Source organism: Crocodylus porosus, unplaced genomic scaffold (assembly GCF_001723895.1).
Source record: "Crocodylus porosus isolate Cpor-Errol unplaced genomic scaffold, CroPor_comp1, whole genome shotgun sequence".
NCBI lineage: Eukaryota > Metazoa > Chordata > Crocodylia > Crocodylidae > Crocodylus > Crocodylus porosus.
This window is the reverse complement of record NW_017728950.1, coordinates 57,772,580-57,792,445: the sequence shown is the minus strand read 5'-3', so window position 1 is coordinate 57,792,445 and position 19,866 is coordinate 57,772,580. Positions and strand designations below refer to the sequence as shown.

The 19,866-nt window shown below is 43.8% G+C and overlaps 1 protein-coding gene across 1 annotated transcript in view; it reads right to left on the bottom strand.

Annotated features, from left to right (window-relative positions):
• Positions 1-1,801: 1,801 nt before the first annotated feature.
• The window catches only part of GLDC (glycine decarboxylase), a gene marked incomplete at its 5' end in the record, with an annotated part of 75,676 nt that continues 57,611 nt past the window's right edge, over positions 1,802-19,866 (bottom strand). The window contains 9 exons of the mRNA XM_019554745.1: positions 1,802-2,502; positions 3,186-3,266; positions 4,990-5,162; positions 6,659-6,754; positions 7,931-8,042; positions 10,056-10,197; positions 10,891-11,003; positions 14,849-14,998; positions 16,015-16,140. Coding sequence (XP_019410290.1) covers positions 2,359-2,502; positions 3,186-3,266; positions 4,990-5,162; positions 6,659-6,754; positions 7,931-8,042; positions 10,056-10,197; positions 10,891-11,003; positions 14,849-14,998; positions 16,015-16,140 — 1,137 coding nt within the window. The remainder of the gene's footprint in view (positions 2,503-3,185; positions 3,267-4,989; positions 5,163-6,658; positions 6,755-7,930; positions 8,043-10,055; positions 10,198-10,890; positions 11,004-14,848; positions 14,999-16,014; positions 16,141-19,866) is intronic.

Here is a 19,866-nt window from a genome sequence, read left to right as displayed (position 1 = left end):
CCTGGTGGTGCTCAGGGGAACAGGGACGCCCCCAATGCCTGCTGGTCCCCTCTGACCAGTTTGTAAACAGCCACTAGATCCCTCCTCAGCCTTCTCTTGTCTGAAGGTCACCTGTAGTCAACCCAGCTGTAAATGGGTACAGGTTTTTCACAGTATGGATATTGCAGGTAGAATGCAGATGCTAGCCATCTCACCCTTGATGCATGTTGTACCTTAACATTAACCCAATGTACGCTTTAGCATTGTATGTAGAGTTAAAAATAAGGACCCACATATTCAAGGCATAGAAATTAAAATAGAAGCACTTGCCCTCTACATGAAATCAGCTGCTGAGTGACAGCAAAAGCTAACACTTAATAACGTGTGCCTGTGAGCTATGCAGACTTTCCCCATCCACTGTTACCACTTCTGAGTCTAGTCCAGATTTGCAGTAAAGTTAAATCAGAAGCAGATGGGAACCTTTTACATGTAGCTCTGCAGTACACAAATAGAGATAAGGCAAAAGCACAAAGTGGCATGTCTGGTACCCTGGCAGGGAAGTCACTGGTCAATGTAAACAGGTGGAGGTTTTAATAGAAAAAGCACTAAGCAGCTAATTCTCACAGGTTGATATATTCTCTTCTTAGAAAAACCATTTCATTTAGGAACAAGAGATTTGTATGGAATTACTGTAGGCAAAAATCTGGCAAGAGCTTTCTATAGTAACAAATAGTATATAGCAGTAGTGGGTTGGGAAGTCTGCTCAGCTCACTTGCACACTATACGAAGTGCTAGCTGATGCTGTCAGTAGTATTGGGCAGACAAGTACAGTTCATATGTCATTGTTCAGTAAGGGCATGTCTACATATGCATTATGTACTTTGGTTAATGCACATTAAATCCAGTACCTCCACTGTGGGCATTCTGACACATGCAAGCACCAGGCACTTTGAAAAGTGCCCAGTGCTGCGTTTCCTGCAGTTGTATAAATGGCAAAATGTGTGTTAGTGCAGAAAAAATGGTGGCGGTCCGTTTTTTTTAACTAAAACACATAGGTGTTAGTTCAAAAGCACACTGCCATTTTCTCCACACTGACACGCATTTCACCACTTACACAACTGCAAGTAACACAGTGCCATAAGTGTCAACTCATATGCAGAGCAAACTCTATTAATCTCTGGCGCATCAGGACACAAAAATCTGTCTACAAATGCCCTGTGAGGTATAGTATAACCTCATAGATCTGGTGTGCTCAGGACTTAGCACTTGCTAGAAATCTGAAAATGCCAGACTTTTGAAACCAGGGGAGGAGGGGGGCAGCAGCAGCAGGTCCCAAAGCAGCAGTGGCACAGGGTGGTGAATGGCAGTGGCAGCCACCACATGCAAGCTTCCCCTACCATGTCCTGGAAGGCTGGGGGGAGCAGCAGCCAGTCCTTGAGTGGCTGGGGGAAGTGCCGTATTTTGGATAATTCTGGATTTATAAGGTTATACTGTACTAAGAAAATGTGCTTTAGCCTGTCTTAATGTGCATGAACTAAAGAGCGTGGTTTTTAAGTGATGGTTAAAACAGTGTTATTTGGCTAATGCGCATTAAGTGATGTTTTAACGAACATTAAAGCACACATGTAGATATGCCCCAAATGAGGTGGATCACTACAACTCTGAGGATCATTTTGACTTTTTTTTTTTGATAGAAGTTCGAGAATTTGATCATAGGGTTTATTTCCTGTAAGACCTACCACCTCTTCTGACATCTTAGATGAGTTGAAGCCAGTTTCAAATAGGATTCACCTCATATCACTAACAGGTAAATGAAAAAAAATTCAGCCTCAAAAACTCTGGTGCAATTTATTGGAGTACTAACATTGGCAGGTAAAAAACAGTTAAGAAATTAGACAATTGACACCAGCAAGGCCAGCAGTAAGAGATAAAGTAAAACTAAACAAATCTACTTGTTTTGAGTATATAAAATGTAAACAGTTACTGTGGCAGTTAATACTCTTGGCTGTTGCCATATGAAATACCTGGAACAAAAATGTATTTTTCCATATACAACCTCAAAAATTCTATGTTAATAGTCAAAACTATTAGCACAAAAAGGAGAAAAAAAAATCACTACACAAAAACTAAAGGTGCAAGAATCAAAGCAACAGACTACAGTGGAAAAAACTGAGGCACTGAATCAACTCAGTTTGTTTCAACCTAATATACTGATTGTATTTACACTTTAACTGAGCAGTAGTTCCATTACGAGCAGAGAAATTACAAAAAAATATACATAGTATATAAATCCCCAAAACTGCTCCAGGAAAAAGAAAACCCATCTTGGTAGACTGAAGCTGTCAAGCATGAATCCAGACACCTGGAAGTAATAGAGATCTAGGATGATGCTCTCTTCTGTTCAGAGAATGGAGATTCATAGACTTCCATTGGTGGGCAGGTACAAACTAAGTGCTGATCTCCATAGATGTCATCAATTCGAGCAATTGTAGGCCAGAATTTACTATCGGGCTTCACAAATGGCTGAATACAGAAAAAAAAAAACATGCTTTAGAGCAACAAGAACAACAATCAAGCTCAAACTTTACAAAACATCAATTAAAACATTTAAGTAATGGGATGCCCGTTCCTTTGGAATACTTTCAAGAGCTATGTATTAACTTGCACAGTCATTTCATCTCTAGGCCTCAGAACTTGCTTGCTTGACTGTTACTTCCCATTTAGTCTAATCGACTTTTCAGCATCTTGTCAGAGCCCAAGTAGGAGTTCTTTGAGCAAGGACGTTCTTCACTGCTGACATGCTGATCTCTTAAGGGACTCTTGGGTGCTCCTGAAGTTACAGAACTTCCCCAGATGAAACGGAACTGCTGGGAGTCCTAACTTGCTTGCAAGCTCCTGCTTTTCGTAATCCAGGTTCAGAGAAGTTAGCAAACTTTGCCAGGACTTAAAAACAAAGCATGCACCTTCCCGCCTGCCATGGAGGGACTGTACATATGCAAGAGCTACAAACAAATAGTTCCCAATGCCATAAACAAAAGGTCGTAAATAGCAAAATAATATTATGATTTCTAATTATGCTACTAGGGCTCACAAGTAGTGTTCCATCTTCTGAAATCTTCTGAGATTCACTGCCAATCAACTAGCACATTTACTGTATGTCAAAAATCACAGCACTCAGAAGCAAAATTCCAGCATTTATTACTTACAAGTGGGAAGGCTGCTACTTCTCTGGAATACGGTCGATCCCAGCTAGAGGACACAATGCAAGTCAGAGTGTGTGGTGACATCTAAAAAGAGAAGACAGCCAGTAAAAACATGCAAAATGCATCAAAATGGAACAGGATGGCTATAGCTGTAGCCACTGTTTGTTCCTTCTCCCCAGCACAGCGAGCACAAGAGCAGTAAGAGGCAGCAGGTACTCCATGCATGTCACTTGTGTTGGGTGATGGAATTTCTTCCTACTCCAGTTTAAAATTCAGCTTCTCTCGGTTTGACACCTAACTACTAAAAACCACTTTGAATTGCTCTAAAAGGCAATGGAAAGTCATCTTGAAACAGTCCAAGGAGGAGTTCTGGCCAAGGTCAGCAGCCTGTAGCTCCCCCTTCCACTGTTTGATGTCTTTCCCCACTTAAATGCGTGATTCCTATGAAAATGTACAAAACCCAGAATGCAAAGAGATCATTACATCTACAGTCCCAAAACCTATTCTATAAAGATTTAGGTGCTAGTTACACAGCTAAGTGTCAGCACAGAAGAGGCACTCTATACCACTTACACAGCTTTAGAAGTTATTTCCACCTGTCACTAGACTTGTCCCTTGTTCTAGTTCTGGGACCACAGTGGCTCCTGCACTGTGGTGACCCTGTTCTACCTAGGAAGTTTTGCGCTCCATGCGGGTCCTTAAACTGGTTAAAGAAAAAAACAGGAAGAGCAGCTGTCTGCCAGAGGAGGAGGAGGAAGGTGACAGCCCTCCTACCTCTCAGCCCTGTAGCCTAAGGGTTAGGACATTCGCCCAAAGGACAGATATCTCTGCAAAGACCCACATCTCCCACTTCCCAGAAAAGTAGCCCAATCATCAGATCAGAAACACCCAGCACCATCCTACAGAGCTGCCTTGCTTGTGGTCAAGAGGAAGCAGATATGGGACCAGGAGGAGAAGCATGTGGCTCAGGGAGACAAGCTTAGGAAGGGATCTTGGGTTCTGTCCCCTGCTCCTGGTACCCATCTACTTTATTCAATGTTTATTAAAATTCAAAATGAAACTCCATCAAAGCAGGGCAGGAACCCCATGTCAGGGCCCATCTCCTTGGACCAGAGAGAGGTTTCCTCTGGCCTGCCTGCCTCCAAGCTCAACATCTCTCTTTTGCTGTTGGCTGTCCTGTGGTCCATCTATATCAGAACCATCAGGCTCCATCTTGTCTAGAGCCTAGTGGCCAGAGCACTTTGTTGGGAGATTGGGAATGGCTCTGCCTGTTTTTTCTTTAACCAAAGTTTAAGGAACATGTGTGGTGTTACACACCTTCCAGAGTGGAACAAAGTACTACTGAGAATGTGACGGTAGTCAAACCCTACTGGTCAGAGGACAAGTCTAGGCATAGGGAAGAATAGGATCTATGTTTAGATCCAAAAGCATCACTTAGATGCTTTTAAGCAAAATCCAATTACATACAAAACATTCATAACCTTAAAAAAAATAAATAAATAAATACCTTCCTCCCCAGTCACCCACTTAAGTCAGCAAAGGCAGGACTTCCAACTTGAAAGACATGGATTTTTGGGAGGATCATGTAAACAGACAGGGCCTCTTCAACACATCCATTTTGAACTAAAACATCACTCAAACAGCATCATCAGTGCTCTTTATCCTTGTCTGCAGGTACTATGGTTCTCTACATTACCCCAATCTTGGGAATTGTGTACATTAAGTCCTTGGGAGCACTACAGGTAACAGCTCAAATAACCAATGGATATGCTACAGTGTCAGAACCTAGGTCTGTGTGTTTACTCACCTTTAATGGGTTGATCCTGGAGTCCATTCTGCCCTCTTCTATTTCAGCAATTTCCTGCCGAATGCTGATCATTGCATCACAAAATCTGTCCAGCTCTGCCTTGTCTTCAGACTCTGTTGGCTCAATCATAAGTGTCCCTGCTACTGGCCAGGACATTGTTGGAGCATGGAATCCTGAATAAGAGGAATCCCATCGCTGATTACACACGGTTTATGAGCCAGTAAGGAAGATTAGCCAGCAACTACTAGGCTTGTTTTTCTTTAAAAAGCTGACAAAGCAAGTTCTCAGCATCTTCCCAGAAACCTCACTTGTGACCTTCACATGGCTAAGAATGGACAGCGTATCCAAGAGGTAGCTGACAACTTTAATTCAAACACTGTTCTTCCACCCACCACAGGAATGATTCCATGATGCTGTTCGTAGCAGGTAAAGCCAGAAATATTTTGGCTGCAAGGGAATTATTGAAGAACAAAACAAACAGAAAAACTACACATACACCCACCCCTCTACCCTTTTACTTTCTCTGGAGCCTGGTGCCCTAAGGAAACAGCTTCTTACCAAAACAATACTCCTGGCCTCTTCCTTTCACACACACATCTACATCAATCACTTTCACATTCTTGTGACCCTTCAAAGCTCAAACTGGCACAAAGTAAACGGGGAATAGGCACTCTTGGGGCAACCAGGAAAGAGACGACAACAGTTTATCCCTCTTATACTACTACCAGCACCCATCCTACTGCTAATGTATTTTTACCTAAGCCACATTTGTGACCTACCTTGGAAGAGGCTGGACTAGAGCTCGTACATACCAGACCCAGACAGAGCTTATTTACACACATGTATGTGCATGTCTGTAATTAATGTACAAAAATGTTTAAAATGGTGGGAACATATTATATCCCCCTCTTTTCTGGTAGCAGGTATATAATGCCATTAAAATAGATGGAACATTATGATATGCCCGCTACCAGAAAAAAGCAACTCACTAGAAAAAAAGGAAGAACACTTTTTTTTATGAGGGGGGGGTGGGGGGGGGAGAGAAGAGATTAGATTTAATTATTTTATTGAAAATATTACTGAATAACATTATATTGCTCTCTATTCATATCAAATTACAGTCACGAGCTCTCACACAGGATCAAAGTGGTCCATTTAATCTAGCATCCTCCTAACAGTAGCTAGTAGCACACATTTCAGGATGGTACAAAAAAGCAGAATGGACAGTTACAGAACACCCTGCTTACAGAAAAAGACTTTGGAGATTTGAAAGAAACTAGCAGGTGACCTATACAAGTTTAGATTCGTTAATTTGCCATCCTGTTTAATATGTCACTTGCTGTTCTCATCTTCCACGCAGGTATCTTACTTCTGAAAGCCATGAAGCCTTTGAATGCTGAATTAGAACCTAAGACCTTGCTTTTATGGGCCTTGTACAGCACCCAACAGGGCTGCAACATGAGCTTTAGATACTCTTTGCTCTTGCCAGTGAAAAGACCAGTCTTTGGGGATGCAGTGGAATCTGTGTAGCAGCTGCAAATTACCTACTATGCAGGGAACCACAAAGAGCACCTTGTAGGAGCCACTGGACTGCACTCAACAATACAGAACTAAAATGCTTTTGTAGCCCAAAAAGGCAGATTCAGACTCAAACCTCAGTTACTCTCACCATAGTCCTGAAGTCTCTTTGCAACATCCACAGCTTCAATATTTGCTGTTTTCTTGAAGGGTCGTGTGTCCAAAATGAATTCATGAGCTACATATCCTGCAAGTGAACAGAATTTACACTAGACTAATTTCTTGGAAAATAAGATGGAGCTTCAGCTGGAGTAAGCCATATCTATTCCAGCTGCTTTGTGGAGAACACGTACATTCACTAATTAGCTTCACAACTGCACCTTAGAGGTATCAGTTAAGTGTATGCAAATGTTTACTCCCCCAGGAGCTCTTTTCAGGCTTGTCCAGTAGCCCTACCACTTGGCGGACTACCATTCAGGTCCCAAGTTTGTCACAAGTTCCCAGCAGCATATTCAGAACCTGGGAGGAAATAGTAACTCATTCTTAGATGAACCCTCAGACCAACACTTATATAATTGAAGGGGAAAAGCTATATTCAGACCCAAGAGAAGGAGATTTCCTTTCTCTTGGTTTTGAGAGCATAGTAAGAGGAGGGTCTTGGTTTCTTCGAAGGAAAATACTTTATTCCTGAAATAAATCACCTAAGAGTCCCAGTAAAGATATGAAAAATTCAAATGAACAAAATTCCTCAATCAGATAACTACATTTCATTTCTGAACCTTTCAAAGGCTGGGGATTTAGCTTTGAATTTTTCTAGTGAATTAGGGTTCTCTTAGAGCAGGGGTGTCAAACTTGACTGGCCTTCTCTCCTGGCCAGGTCTGGACATCAGTTACATTCCATGTGAGAAGAACTAGGGACCTATCACCAATTTGGATCAGTTGCAACACTGACCCATTGCTATGGGGATTTTTTTTTTTTTTTTTTTTTTTTCAGGTGAGAAAAAAGAGCATTAAGTCTGTTGCCTTTTAAAATTCTCTACTTGTGCCCGTTTTTGGTACAGTAGCTTTATGATCATCTTAACACCAATGCCCTCTGTGGGTGTTCTTAAGTTTTCCATTGCTTAAACAACATTTAATTGTTAATTTGAGGGATGGTGAAAAAGCAATTTTATGGTTTCTAAATGATACTGGCAACTGGTTCCCAACCAATGAGTGCAATTTTCCTTTGCTTCCCATATCTTGAAATTTAATTTTGGCTGTTGCATAGAAGTGGCAATAATTGTCTCTGTATTATTCCTTTTGTCCATGCTATAGAGACCATGTGCTAGAACTAACCAGGTTCACATCAATTTTAAAATAGTATATTATATGTATACTATACATTATATAAGTATTAGTGTATTTCCACAAGTTTAATACTTGCCTCTTGCCCCTCTGAAAAGGACTTTGTAGTGCTTTTCTAGCCTCTTTGCCATGTAGTTTGCATTCAATATAGCAATCTCAGAAGCATGTTTAAGACCCTTTCCTCCCATCATCTGAAAGAGGAAAAACGCACCATAAAACACTAGTCTGAATGCTTCCCTGTTAACTCCCCCCATGAACACTGGAAGTAAAACGTACTGGCCACAGTCATCCTCATCTTCATTTGGGGGTATGACCTGTGAAAGATGCCATCTTAGTAGGCTAAGACTGCAAAGCAAACCCAACAGAACCTGCTGTTGCCATGACCTCCGTGGCATGAGGCCCCACATTAAGAGTGATCACAGCTGTATTCTGTTTGGTTTTACATCCAGCTAAATGAACATACCTTCCAGCAGGTTGCCAAAACCTGCAGGTTAGATCTTGTGGTGACAGCTTGAAATTTAACATCCCAATCTTTGCATTATGTGGGAGAGCCATAAGACGAGAGAGCTCTTCCCTCAAAGTATGCTCCCATTTCAAAACAGAAACCAGCTGGCAGTACCAAGTGGTCGCTAGCTATCTTTCAGGTCAGGTAACAGGGAAATTTCCCAAAACATCTTCTCAGATGAAGAATTTGGAATTCAGGGAACGGAGCCTCAGTTCACAATGTCTGTCAGTTCATTCACCAAAGTGGCCACAACATTGATAAAAGGCTCTAATAGCTTTCAAAGTTCTGCATCCTGTCCCCTTCTCCTGGGAGTAGCATTTCAGAGGATACAAGGTGATTACCGCACAGTAATTTATCCCAGATTTTACTCTCTTATAAGAAACAGACGCATGACCAGTTAGTTCTTCCAAACAAGTTGCCCACAGTGGGTGCCTGTTATAGTGCCTAGCTAGCTCTTAGGGAGCCGCTTTGAATTGACTGTGGATCAAACTGACTGGGGAGAAGATATATAACATGTTCCATGTACTAAAGTCACTACACATACTTCCAGCGGGAAATTTATCCAGTGTTCAAGTAATGTAACCTGTATCAGAGCTGCATATCACCTGTCTGTTCCACTTTTAGTATGCAGCAGCATCAATTTGCTATGCGGTATATATGTCATGTATTCACATCTTAAATATTACATGGCATCCTAGAAGTCAGATTTCTCAAATTTTGGTATTTCTGGAAGAACAATTTAGCATATTTATTGCAAAAGAAGCCAACAAATGTAAACATAAACATGCAATAACAGGTTCACAGACTGCAGTCTTCCAAAAAATCTAAGCAAGCAAATGAAGGCCACCATTCCCACAGACCCCAAGCCAAAACTAATCAGATTTCATTGTCTTCATTTAGTCACGTTCCATGGAGATCTTGTATTCCTAAGAGATGTTTTTTTCAGTAAATATGGTATTTATTAGCAGTTGAGAGTTCTCAAAATGTTGATCTGTACTGCAGCCCACAGATAATCTAGGTAAGAAATTCTGTAAATAAATCAACATTTTAAAACTGTTTCTCAAAACACAAAAACCTGAAAACTAAGGAACGGTGGAAGAATGACCCTGTTTCTAGGATATAATAATTATACAAATCCATTGGCAACAGCAAATAGTTGAACGTGACAAGCAAGGACATTATACAGATAATATCCTTGTGATTATAGCACCATTACAATGCCCTTTACTATCTGTAGCATCACCATCCCCAAAATACAGATTTCCATGAGATCTACTCTCAAGATGTGCCTTACAATTCTCCCCAAGATTTAAATTGTGTATGTTTTCCTGAAAAAAATTAATTTACGTAAGACAGCACTACAAAACTTTAGCAGCCTGTATAATTTTTTCTTCTTCTGCCCCTTTTTTTTTTTTTTTTTAAACAATCTAAGTTAAGGGACTGGTCAATTTTCCTGGCCATTTTACAAAGCTACTGGATGCTATCCAGTGTTAAAACATGTACACTACTGCTCCACTTGTCAGTGGGACTGCAATCCTGTTTTAGAATGTAGACACTGGGAAGGTCTACAATACTTTCACCTTTCCAGTGCAGCATTACTACATCTGGAGAAATAGTATGATCTAGATTTAAGATTTGCTATTAAATCAATTCGTACATTTTTAGGCTCAACCTAACAGTTGTAAAGAAAACCACACACCTTGATATACGCCCAGGAAATGGGCAATATAGCACTGGAACCCCAAGGGGCAGCGCTGACGGTACCCAAAGGGCATGCATCCCTATCAAGATGCAGCTCGATGACAGGATGGCTAGGCAGGTAAGGAGCCAGATGTTTCTTCCTGAAACACAAATGAATCGATTTTAGGACTCTCCCGCATTGCTACCTCCTCATGATTAGTTTCAGAGTTCCCTGCCCATATCTTGATTCACCTTTAGGGAAAAAAAAGCAGTTAGGGACCAATATCCAGGAACAAGAGTCCATTACAGTGATCTTCATTCTAGTCTATATCTGCCTTATATTTCCCTTTTAGGAAAATACTTATTTAAGACCACAAAAGAGCCCTTTGCAATTACAGCACTCCAGTTCCAATCCCTCAGTTGAAGTGAAAGCTTAACTTTGATATTCTGTTCTCAGCGTGCCACTTATGTTTGGTTCTATGCAACACACGTACCCCTTATATCCCATGCACTATTTCCTCATCTAACATCCATACACATCAACCTCCTGTCTGTGGTAGCTGATCTAGGTATGAGTAATGGTAAACGATCAACAGGGGTAGTCATGGGTTAGAACTGGAAGTGTTCTGACTTGCAGCTATATCACTGATTCTAGTAGTGATACCAAGGCATGAGTTTGGCCGCCACCAAGTGCTTAGGACAGGCTAGAAATATCTAGTGATGGTCAACACTGTTTCTGGCTGTGTCTGTACTAATGGCTCCTTCTCCAGCGAACCATCATCTGACACTGATTAGGGGGATCAGTTGGTTTCTTATTTGTTGTTTTTTTTAAAAAGCTGAAGTTTGATACTTACACTCCAATTGGCCCCATTCCAGGTCCTCCTCCTCCATGAGGAATGCAAAACGTCTTGTGAAGATTTAAGTGAGATACATCAGAACCATAATCCCCAGGGCGACACAGACCCACCTGTCAGAGAAACAGCACCAAAGAATTTAAATGCGCCATCTCAAAAATACACTTTTTATGCTCAATGGATGTCACTGCATTTTGAACCCCAGGAGGTTTCACCACATTGCAGAAAGCTAGCTCATTAGCAGACATTCCAGGCCAGAGTTTCCTCAGTTTGTTCTGGTTTCCACGTAAAAACTGGCTTAAGTGACAGAATCAGTATTCCTACTAGTAAAATTGCTAGTCATCCACCATAGAAAGGTGTAGATTCTTTTACAAGTGTTCAGTTCCAAACTAAATATATAAAATAGGCAATCATCCAAAGCAGATCTAGGAATTCAGACTTAGAATATGCCATACTGTTCTGCCTATAAAAATAGGTTGTAAAGCATTCTTAGAGGAAGATCAGAACACTACAAATATTCCACTCACTCAGCACTTAAAAGGTCCATCTACACAAGGCGCTTTACTGCACAGTAGACCAAGCTAGTGTGCAGTAAAGCATCACCATCTACATGTGCAAGTCATTTACTGAGCATTAAAACACAGGTAGCAAACTAACTGTGCAGTAACACTTGTGTAGATGCTGACAGGGAGCAAATTTGATCCTGATCAGTTTAGGCAGCAGGGGGCCACAGTGGACAGGGAGCTCTATCCCCAGTCCTGGCGCTCTCTAGGGCTGTGCAAAACAGCTGCGTTTTGATTTGGTTTTGGATTTGGCCATTTCAGAGGACAATGATTCGTTTCGGTGTTTCAGATTGTGGTGAGCCAATAGGGGGTGCTGCTGCGTTGAGCCACCCACCTCACTGCGCCTGACCGCATTCCAGGCTCCGAGTGCCTCCCTGGGGGCACCTCACGTCTGGCTGACCCCCTTCCTGGAGCACACCAACTAGCCTGGGGGTAGAACTGCTACCACCCATGGATGGGCTTGATTCTGGCTCTGCCCCCCCTGGGAAACAGGCCTAGTAAGCCCTCGAGGGTACTTGACTCACTTCAAGAACTTGGGATGCTTCCCTCAGGTCAGAAGCATAAGTAGTGGTCTCCCTTAGTCAGCTGAACCAAGGGGACCCCCAAGGCATAATCTAGGCCCACTCCCAATAAGTCTCCCACACTAGGTACAAAGGAAAACTTTATTGGTTACAAGGGGTAGAGTTGGAATAGGGTACAGAGTTGAGTAGTATCCCATAGAGCAAACAGGGTGACTGGGGTAGCCTTTGATCATGTATCTGAGTTACTGCAAGCTATATATCTAGTTAGATCTCAGGTAGCTTCAAGTATCATTCAGAGGCAGGTGGAGATTCCCTCTGGAGGCAGGCAGTTCATTGATCATGAGTTTTGAGAGAGCGAGCAAGTTTCAGATGGTCTAGCTCTCCTCTCTCTGAGTTTTCCTCATAGCTGCTGCCCCTTCCTCCTGGGCAGTCCTTAACTTATATAGCCCTTATGACCTCATTTACCTGGTCCAGTGGAGGCCAGCACCTGTTGGCTGTCAGCCAACCAATTTGAAATGCATCACTAATTGCTGGGCAGATTGGCAGTCTCTAGCTCACCATGGTGCCCAATCCCCTCACCCAGGTATGTGATGCCAGTCACATAAGCAGAGACAGCAGGTTTCCCCCCTCCCTCAGAAATGTATCCAGCTCAGGTTACCTAGAGATAGAGTAAGGCGTGTATCCTGTGCTGGGCCCACCCTAACCAAATTGTCACAAAGCAGAGTTTTTGGGGAGAAACAGAGGTGGCCTTCTGCCACACAGATCACTGTCCTGTTTCATTTCAGACGAATCTCCTCTGAATCTGTTTCGAATGAGCTGCAAGGCAAGCTTCCCACAGCCCTACCCAGCTCTGCGGGGCTTGGGGCCAGGGGATGCAGGGCCTCAGCAGGGAGCAGAACGGGGTCGTGGGTGGCTAATCCAGGGGAGGGGGAGGGATGCTCCCCTCCATGCAGGTGAGGAGACCTGTGTGGATCTCTGATCCCTGTGATGCCAGTTTGTGGGGCAGGGAAACAGTGCAGAGCGGTAAGCAAGCCTGCTGGTCCCTGCCGCGTGACTCACCTCTGAGATCTGCAGTGCTCTGCGCTGCTTTGGCGATGTAAGGCTGCGCAGGGTAAGCAGTGGTAGCGAGGAGACCCCGGTGCAAACTTCTGCTCCCTGCAGAGCCAGATCGCGCAGCAGGGCGGTTCTGGTCCCTGTGTGACCTGGCTCCGCAGGGAGCAGAGGTCCAGGGCTGCACAGGGTGGGCAGTGGTAGTAATGAGGAGATCCACACTGGGGGTCTCCTTGCCACTGCTGCCCGCCCCGCGCTGCACCTGGATCTCTGCTCCCTGGGGAGCCAAGTTGCGCAGCAGGGCAGCAGCGTACAACTGCTTCCTTGCAAGCCCAGCTCCAAAATTTGGAAAATTTTCTGAAACATTTCCAAAACATTTCGGATGCCTCGTTTCATTTTGGAGATGTTTCTGAGCCTTCCGTGTCAATTTGGATTTGGTATTTTGGGCACCGAAATGGCCTGAAACACTGCCAAAACGAAATTTCACACAGCCCTAGCACTCTGTCCCATCCCCCAAGAGCAGCTCTGTGTGGTGTGGAGCTGGCTACTTGAGGGAGCAGGCAGGGGTAGGAACCCAGCCCCAGCTTGTCCCAGAGCTGACTGCTCCACCCACTCCCCAGAGCAGCCAGCCCCCAGGCATGGAGCTGCTTTGGGGGACAGGTGAGGGTCGATTTCCAACCCCAGCCCACTTCCCAGGGCAGCCAGCTTTGTTTCATAGTTGGTAGGGCTGGAAGGGACCCAAGTAGATCATCAAATCTGACCCCCTGCTATGGGCATGAAAGAATGCTGGAGTCAAATGACCCCAGCCAGGTGATTATCCAGCCTCCTTCTGAAGATCCCCAGGGTAGAAGCAAGCACCACTTCCCTTGGAAGTTGGTTCCAGATCCTAGCCACCCTGACTGTGAAGTACTGCCTCCTGATATCTAGCCTGAATCTACTCAGTCAACTTATGGCCTTTATTCCTTGTTGTGCCAAACAGAGCAGCTGCTGGTGAGCTCCATGCCCCCCTGCCCAGCAAGAGGCTCACTGGCAGCTGCCCCACACCTGGGACAGCTCCCAGTGAATGCCATGGTGGGCAGGGAAGTTCTGTGTCCCTCCCCACAGGCATAGGGCCAGGAGAGCTCTGCCTGCTGCAGGGTCAGCTCCCTGCCAGCCCAGTACACATCAGGTCTCCTCTCAATGTGGATGGGGCCACAAGACAGCTGCTGCTCCAGCTGCCAGAACCCCTGGGGACTGGCCCCATGCCCATTGCCAGCCCCTGGGCTAGCACCCAAGGTATTCTGGAGCTCCCCTTGGCTGCTGCAGGGGAGGGCAGAAAATGGCAGGAGCAACCCTGTACCAGGTTGCTCCCATTGGGAGCAAATGTGTTCCCAAGAGAGCACCTGTAGACATGTAGACAGTATTGTACTGCACAATAAGCCTACTGTAAATTAATAGCACGTGTAGACATGCCCAAAGTAGTTTAATGCTTTTCATCAGATTTATTGGTATTTGTAGATCTGTTTCTTCTTCAAGATCTACTGTATGTTATTTTTATGCTGAAGCTATGACACTGCTGAAAGAAAAAACTGACATTTGTGTCATCTGTTCCAGTGGCAATATGTTACCAATAGTGGGAAGAAAGTATAAGCAACTGTATAGTTCAATACTTGAAGGAAGCAGGAACAGAACAGAAATTTCTGGATGGAAAACAGAATGGCACAAGACTGATGTTGGTGCTGGAGGCACCTCTGTACATGTGTCCATACCACCCAGCGCAATGAGTACTGACTGGATCTTTTGGGGCATCCAATTCAATGTTTAGTCAGTTTATCAGATGCATACCTGAGCATTCATATTTGCACCATCTAGGTAAACCTGGCCTCCATGTTTGTGAATCAGATCACACACATCACTAATTGCCTCTTCAAATACACCGTTGGTGGATGGGTATGTGATCATGATGGCTGCTAGGTTCTCTTTGTGCTTATCCACCTTAAGAAAGGGAGAAAGAGACCATTTCAAAGGTTGACAGTCGCAAAAGATCTCTTCAGCAAAATTTTTTACTAAAGCACATAGCTGTTTTATGAGAGCCTGAAAGGAAAATGCATCACCACATCTGGCAAAGGCAACATGCTCAATAACAACAGCTGATTTCCCTCACTGACACACGTGAGTTCAACTATAGAACCACCTTTAAGTCACAGATATTCTCTGTGCATATTTCACCATGACAGATGTCTAGTTACTTCTGAGGGGAAGGCAGACCACAGTATCATTCTCTTGCTGAAGTACATACACCAAAGCACCGATTCCTTACTTAGGCTAAATTCAAACTGAAGATGGTGGTAGGAGGGGGAAGTGGGGGAAGAAGCAGTGCAAAGCATATGCAAAGTATAAGTTTAATCACATTTGAAGAGAGTTCTTAAAAACAAACTAACTATATTCAACATTTAGTCAACTTCATGGGAAAATATGATGTAGTCCATTTTTTCTCACTGGCAGCAATGCACAGGTATCCATTTCCGTAACAAAAAGCCCAAATACGAATTGTGAAAAAGCGGTTCAGCTATATTCTCAGATACTTAAGATTCACCTACAGTCAACCAACTCAGAAGTTGCCTAGCAACATCTTACCCAGCAGAAGTGGGACTGAATTTCAGTAGGTGAAGACTAAGTAGCAACTACATCCATTTGAAAATGATGTCAACATGCCTCCATTTCAAATACAGAACATGGGAAGAATACTCTGCTATAAAAAAAAAAAAAAAAGCTTACAATGTACAAAAAGTTGCTTTTTACAGAAAACTGAAAGAGTGTTGACAAGTTCAATGACATGAGTCTCAGCAGGCAAAAAAAAAGATAAGTTTAAAAAAAAAATGGATTATCCTTTTTTTTTTTTTGCACTATACTCTCCTGCAGTAGGCAATCTGATGCAGCTACCAAAACCTTACCTAGTGTGGGGGAATGAAAAATATTCTCTTTGAACAAACAGCCAAGGTGACACTTACCATTGCCTTCAAATGTGCAATATCAATACTCCCATTTTTATCCACCTCCACTGGCTGAATCTTCATGCCTGCCATCTGAGCACTTGCAGGGTTTGTACCATGAGCAGACTTAGGAATAAGACAAACCTTAAAGGGGAGAAAAAATGCAAATTACATCAACTAGTCACTAAATCCTACAGCAACATAAAACTATCAAAAGATGCGTTTCTCTACCAGAATTCTAGAAAGAACAAAAATGTTCCCCAATCTCCTCACCCTCAGGAACTGCTTCTGCTACTGCAAATATATTTTCCTGCAAGGAAATTATTTCAGGATCTAAAAGCCCACTATAGTAAATTTTCACTTACTAAGTGTATCTTCCATTTTAAGGGCAGTTTTGAAGATTATTCTCACTATAAAAAAATATTTTTGTGTTTGTAAACAGCTCATAAAGTGCCCCAAAAGCAACAAGTACTGTTTCACATTTGCGCTTATGCTGCACGTACTTATAAAATAAATATTCATGAAGATCTACTAGATCTTTCAGATAAAAACTGGTCTAGTCGACCATGGCACCAAGATGTCTGCCCAGTGTGCGGAGACATATGTTTAACATATCTTTAAGGGTGCTAAAAAGAATATCAGGAGCCAATTCTTCATATGTGTTACAATCTGTGACCTTATTTACAACTGGCAGAAAGCAAGGTAGAGATGCACCTGACAGACTAACTGAATTAGAGAGACAAAAGCTTTTGAGAGCCAGAGCTCACGTTATCAGATGCTATACTTAATTAACACAAGCAGTCTGTGGATAATTTCTTTTGTAATAAGTTCCATTGTTTAACAGTAGCTACTCTGAGGTCAGCAATGAAGCATCCAACAAGGATAAGTGTTCTGCCACAGACTTTTGCATTATTTTAGATTAAATGTCAGGTTAATTCTTCCACGTCAAGATTGCTCCATCTGTCCAGTGTAGACCGCAGAGGGGCACTAAGGAGGTAATGGCATACAATGCTGAGGTACAGGTGAACGAACCTCAGATGTTAAAGTCTGTGCTATTTGGTCCAATGAAGATATAGTGTGTATTGATGAGGGGGAGCAGCTTGCATCTGAGTTCACTACAAGACCTGGTGCTTCAAAAAGAATAAGAGATAGGTAGTGTGTTGTTTGAGAGATGCCATTTGAGGCTGGGGGGCTGCCAGTACATATATCTCAAAGTAAACTCTTGTTCACAAAAGCTTATGGATCTCCAATTCAATTAGCTGATAAGGTGCATTTCTACCCTGCCTTTTATCCGACTTCAGGCTAACATAGCTAACTACTTCTCTCTGCTCATAATTTACAATTGTGCAGCGTAAGTACAAAGTACGTGCAGCATATCACCACTGACTTAATGATGTTGTATAGCCTCTTGATGCAGAAGTAACGGACTAGGCAGGGTGGGTCAATTAAATGCAGCAAATTCTAAATACTTGGAATATTCTCCTCGCTTGGTGACACCAAATTCAAAGAAAGATTTTGGTCAGAGGGTTTGCTTGCTTTCATACTAAGCAGCTGCAACAAAAATACTCATTGCTATGCACATATTGCATTTGAACTCTGAGATAGTTGCAGAGAACAAAATATCCACTCTGCTTCTCTAAAATATTGAGGAATCTGATCAAGTGAACCAAGTTAAGTAGAATGAAAACCTCTGTTTAAATAAAACACAGGCAAGTCTTGTTAATAAAAGTATAACAATTAAAATATGTTTATATAGAAAGGGGACAGCAAGATCAATTCTTCTTCCTGCCAAGTTTCTGTAGTAGTCCAAGCATGATTTCAGTTGACGATACTGCTCTTTAATTAGAACGGAGAAGCAAACTTTTCCATTTCATTGTGTAAAAGTATAGGCCTCCTGTCCCATAGCTGGTCTCCTTAATTCTGTTTTAACCTTCTGTTGAAGTCTATGACAAGTTTTTGGTAATGAATTCCACACAATGTGCACCTATCTGCTTTCCAGATATACAGGCATACCTCGTTTTATTGCACTTCGCTTTATTGCGCTTCGCAGATATTGCGCTTTTACAAATTGAAGGTTTGTGGCAACCCTGCATCGAGCAAGTCTATCGGCGCCATTCGGCTCAGATGGTTAGCATTTTTTAGCAATAAAGTATTTTTTAATTACGGTATGTACATTGTTTTTTAGACATAATGCTATTGCACACTTAATAGACTACAGTATAGTGTAAACATAACTGTTATATGCACTGGGAAACCAAAAAATGCATGTGACTCGCTTTATTGCGATATTCGCTTTATTGCGGTGGTCTGGAACCGAACCCGCAATATCTCCGAGGTATGCCTGTATATAAAAAAACTTGAAAATTGGATCCTCAATGACAGATAAAAAACAAACAAAAAAGAAATATTAACACTGATTTAAAATGTTCCAAATCACAATCAAAGCCATGGAAATTTTGAATTGAGGGGAAAAACCAGGCAAACATTCTTCCACTTCAGAGCCAGAATTTATGCAGGCAAGCTACAGTTTCCTCCAAACAGCAATGTATGTAAGAGTGCGCCAGTGGTGGAGCAGGAGGGGCCCAGAGGCTGACTCGTGTTAGCGTGGGGCAGAGGACCCAAACTCAGCGACTCCTACGATGGCGTCGACACGGAGTGCTACCAGGGCCCCTGCCCGGGGGGCGCAGCCTTCCCGGGGCTTGTCTGAGGCCTCCACCCAGATGGAGCCCATGGGGGGGGGGTGGCATCCCCCAACCCCCTGGCTTGCGGGAGCTGCCCAGCAAGGCCTGGGGAGGCAGGGACTGGAGACCCCCACACCTGCCCTGCAGGCACCTGCCTTAGGGCCCTGGAGGAGGTTAGCAGGCTGAGGGGAATCAGGGAGGCAGAGGAGGAAATTGACAGATATTTTCTTTCCCTGCAGGGTTGTACGACCAAGGAAGACGCACCTCAAGATGAGCCCTCCACTGCTAAGTGGCAAACGGTCACCTCCCGTGCCAGGGCTGCTCGAGACATGGCAGCACCAGTTCCTCCAGTCCGGCTGGAGAACAGGTACAAAGTCCTGGCAGCCCTGGAGGAGGAGGAAGGAGAGGACGAAACGGGGGAGGAGGTAACTCCACGCTCACTGCGTCCCGTGCAAGCTGAAGGAGGCAAGAAGGCCAGGAGGAAGAAGCGTTGCGAAGCATACCATCCTGAGAGGTACAGAGGGCCCCATCTGTCGCCGGGACCCCTCGGCACGCGAGGTCTACTGCCTACCTGGAGCGAGGATTCAGGACGTGAAAGGGATGCTCCAAACCGTAATCCAGCCCACTGATTATTACCCCATGGTTCTAGTCCATGTGGGCACTAACGACGCAGCCAGGAGGAGCCCTGATCGCCTGAGGGAGGACTACCACGCTCTGGGGTGCTGAAGGAGATGGGCGCACAGGTGGTTTTCTCCTCTATCCTGCCAGTGAGTGGATGAGGCAGACGGCATGAAACGTGCATCGCGGAGACCAACTGGCAGCTGCAGGAATGGTGCTTCGAGGAGGGCTTTGGCTTCCTCAGCCGTGACCGGCACATCACGATGAGAGAGACATGCTGGGATGGGATGGGCTCCACCTTTCCCCTAAAGGTAAGTGTGTGTTCTCTTCTAGGTTGGTGGACCTCCTCCGGCGGGCTTTAAACTAGGCTCGTCAGGGGAAGGGGAAGATGAGGGTGGAGGAAACATCAGACTGCCAGACCTACAGGACCCACAACTACAGCCCAGCCCAGCCCAACGAGCGAAGTGAATAAACAGGTAAGAGATAGGGGCCAGGGTAACGCTGGGACTAGGGGGTCAGTACACACACCCACAGGAGGCCTCAAATGCCTCTACACAAACGCTCGTAGTAT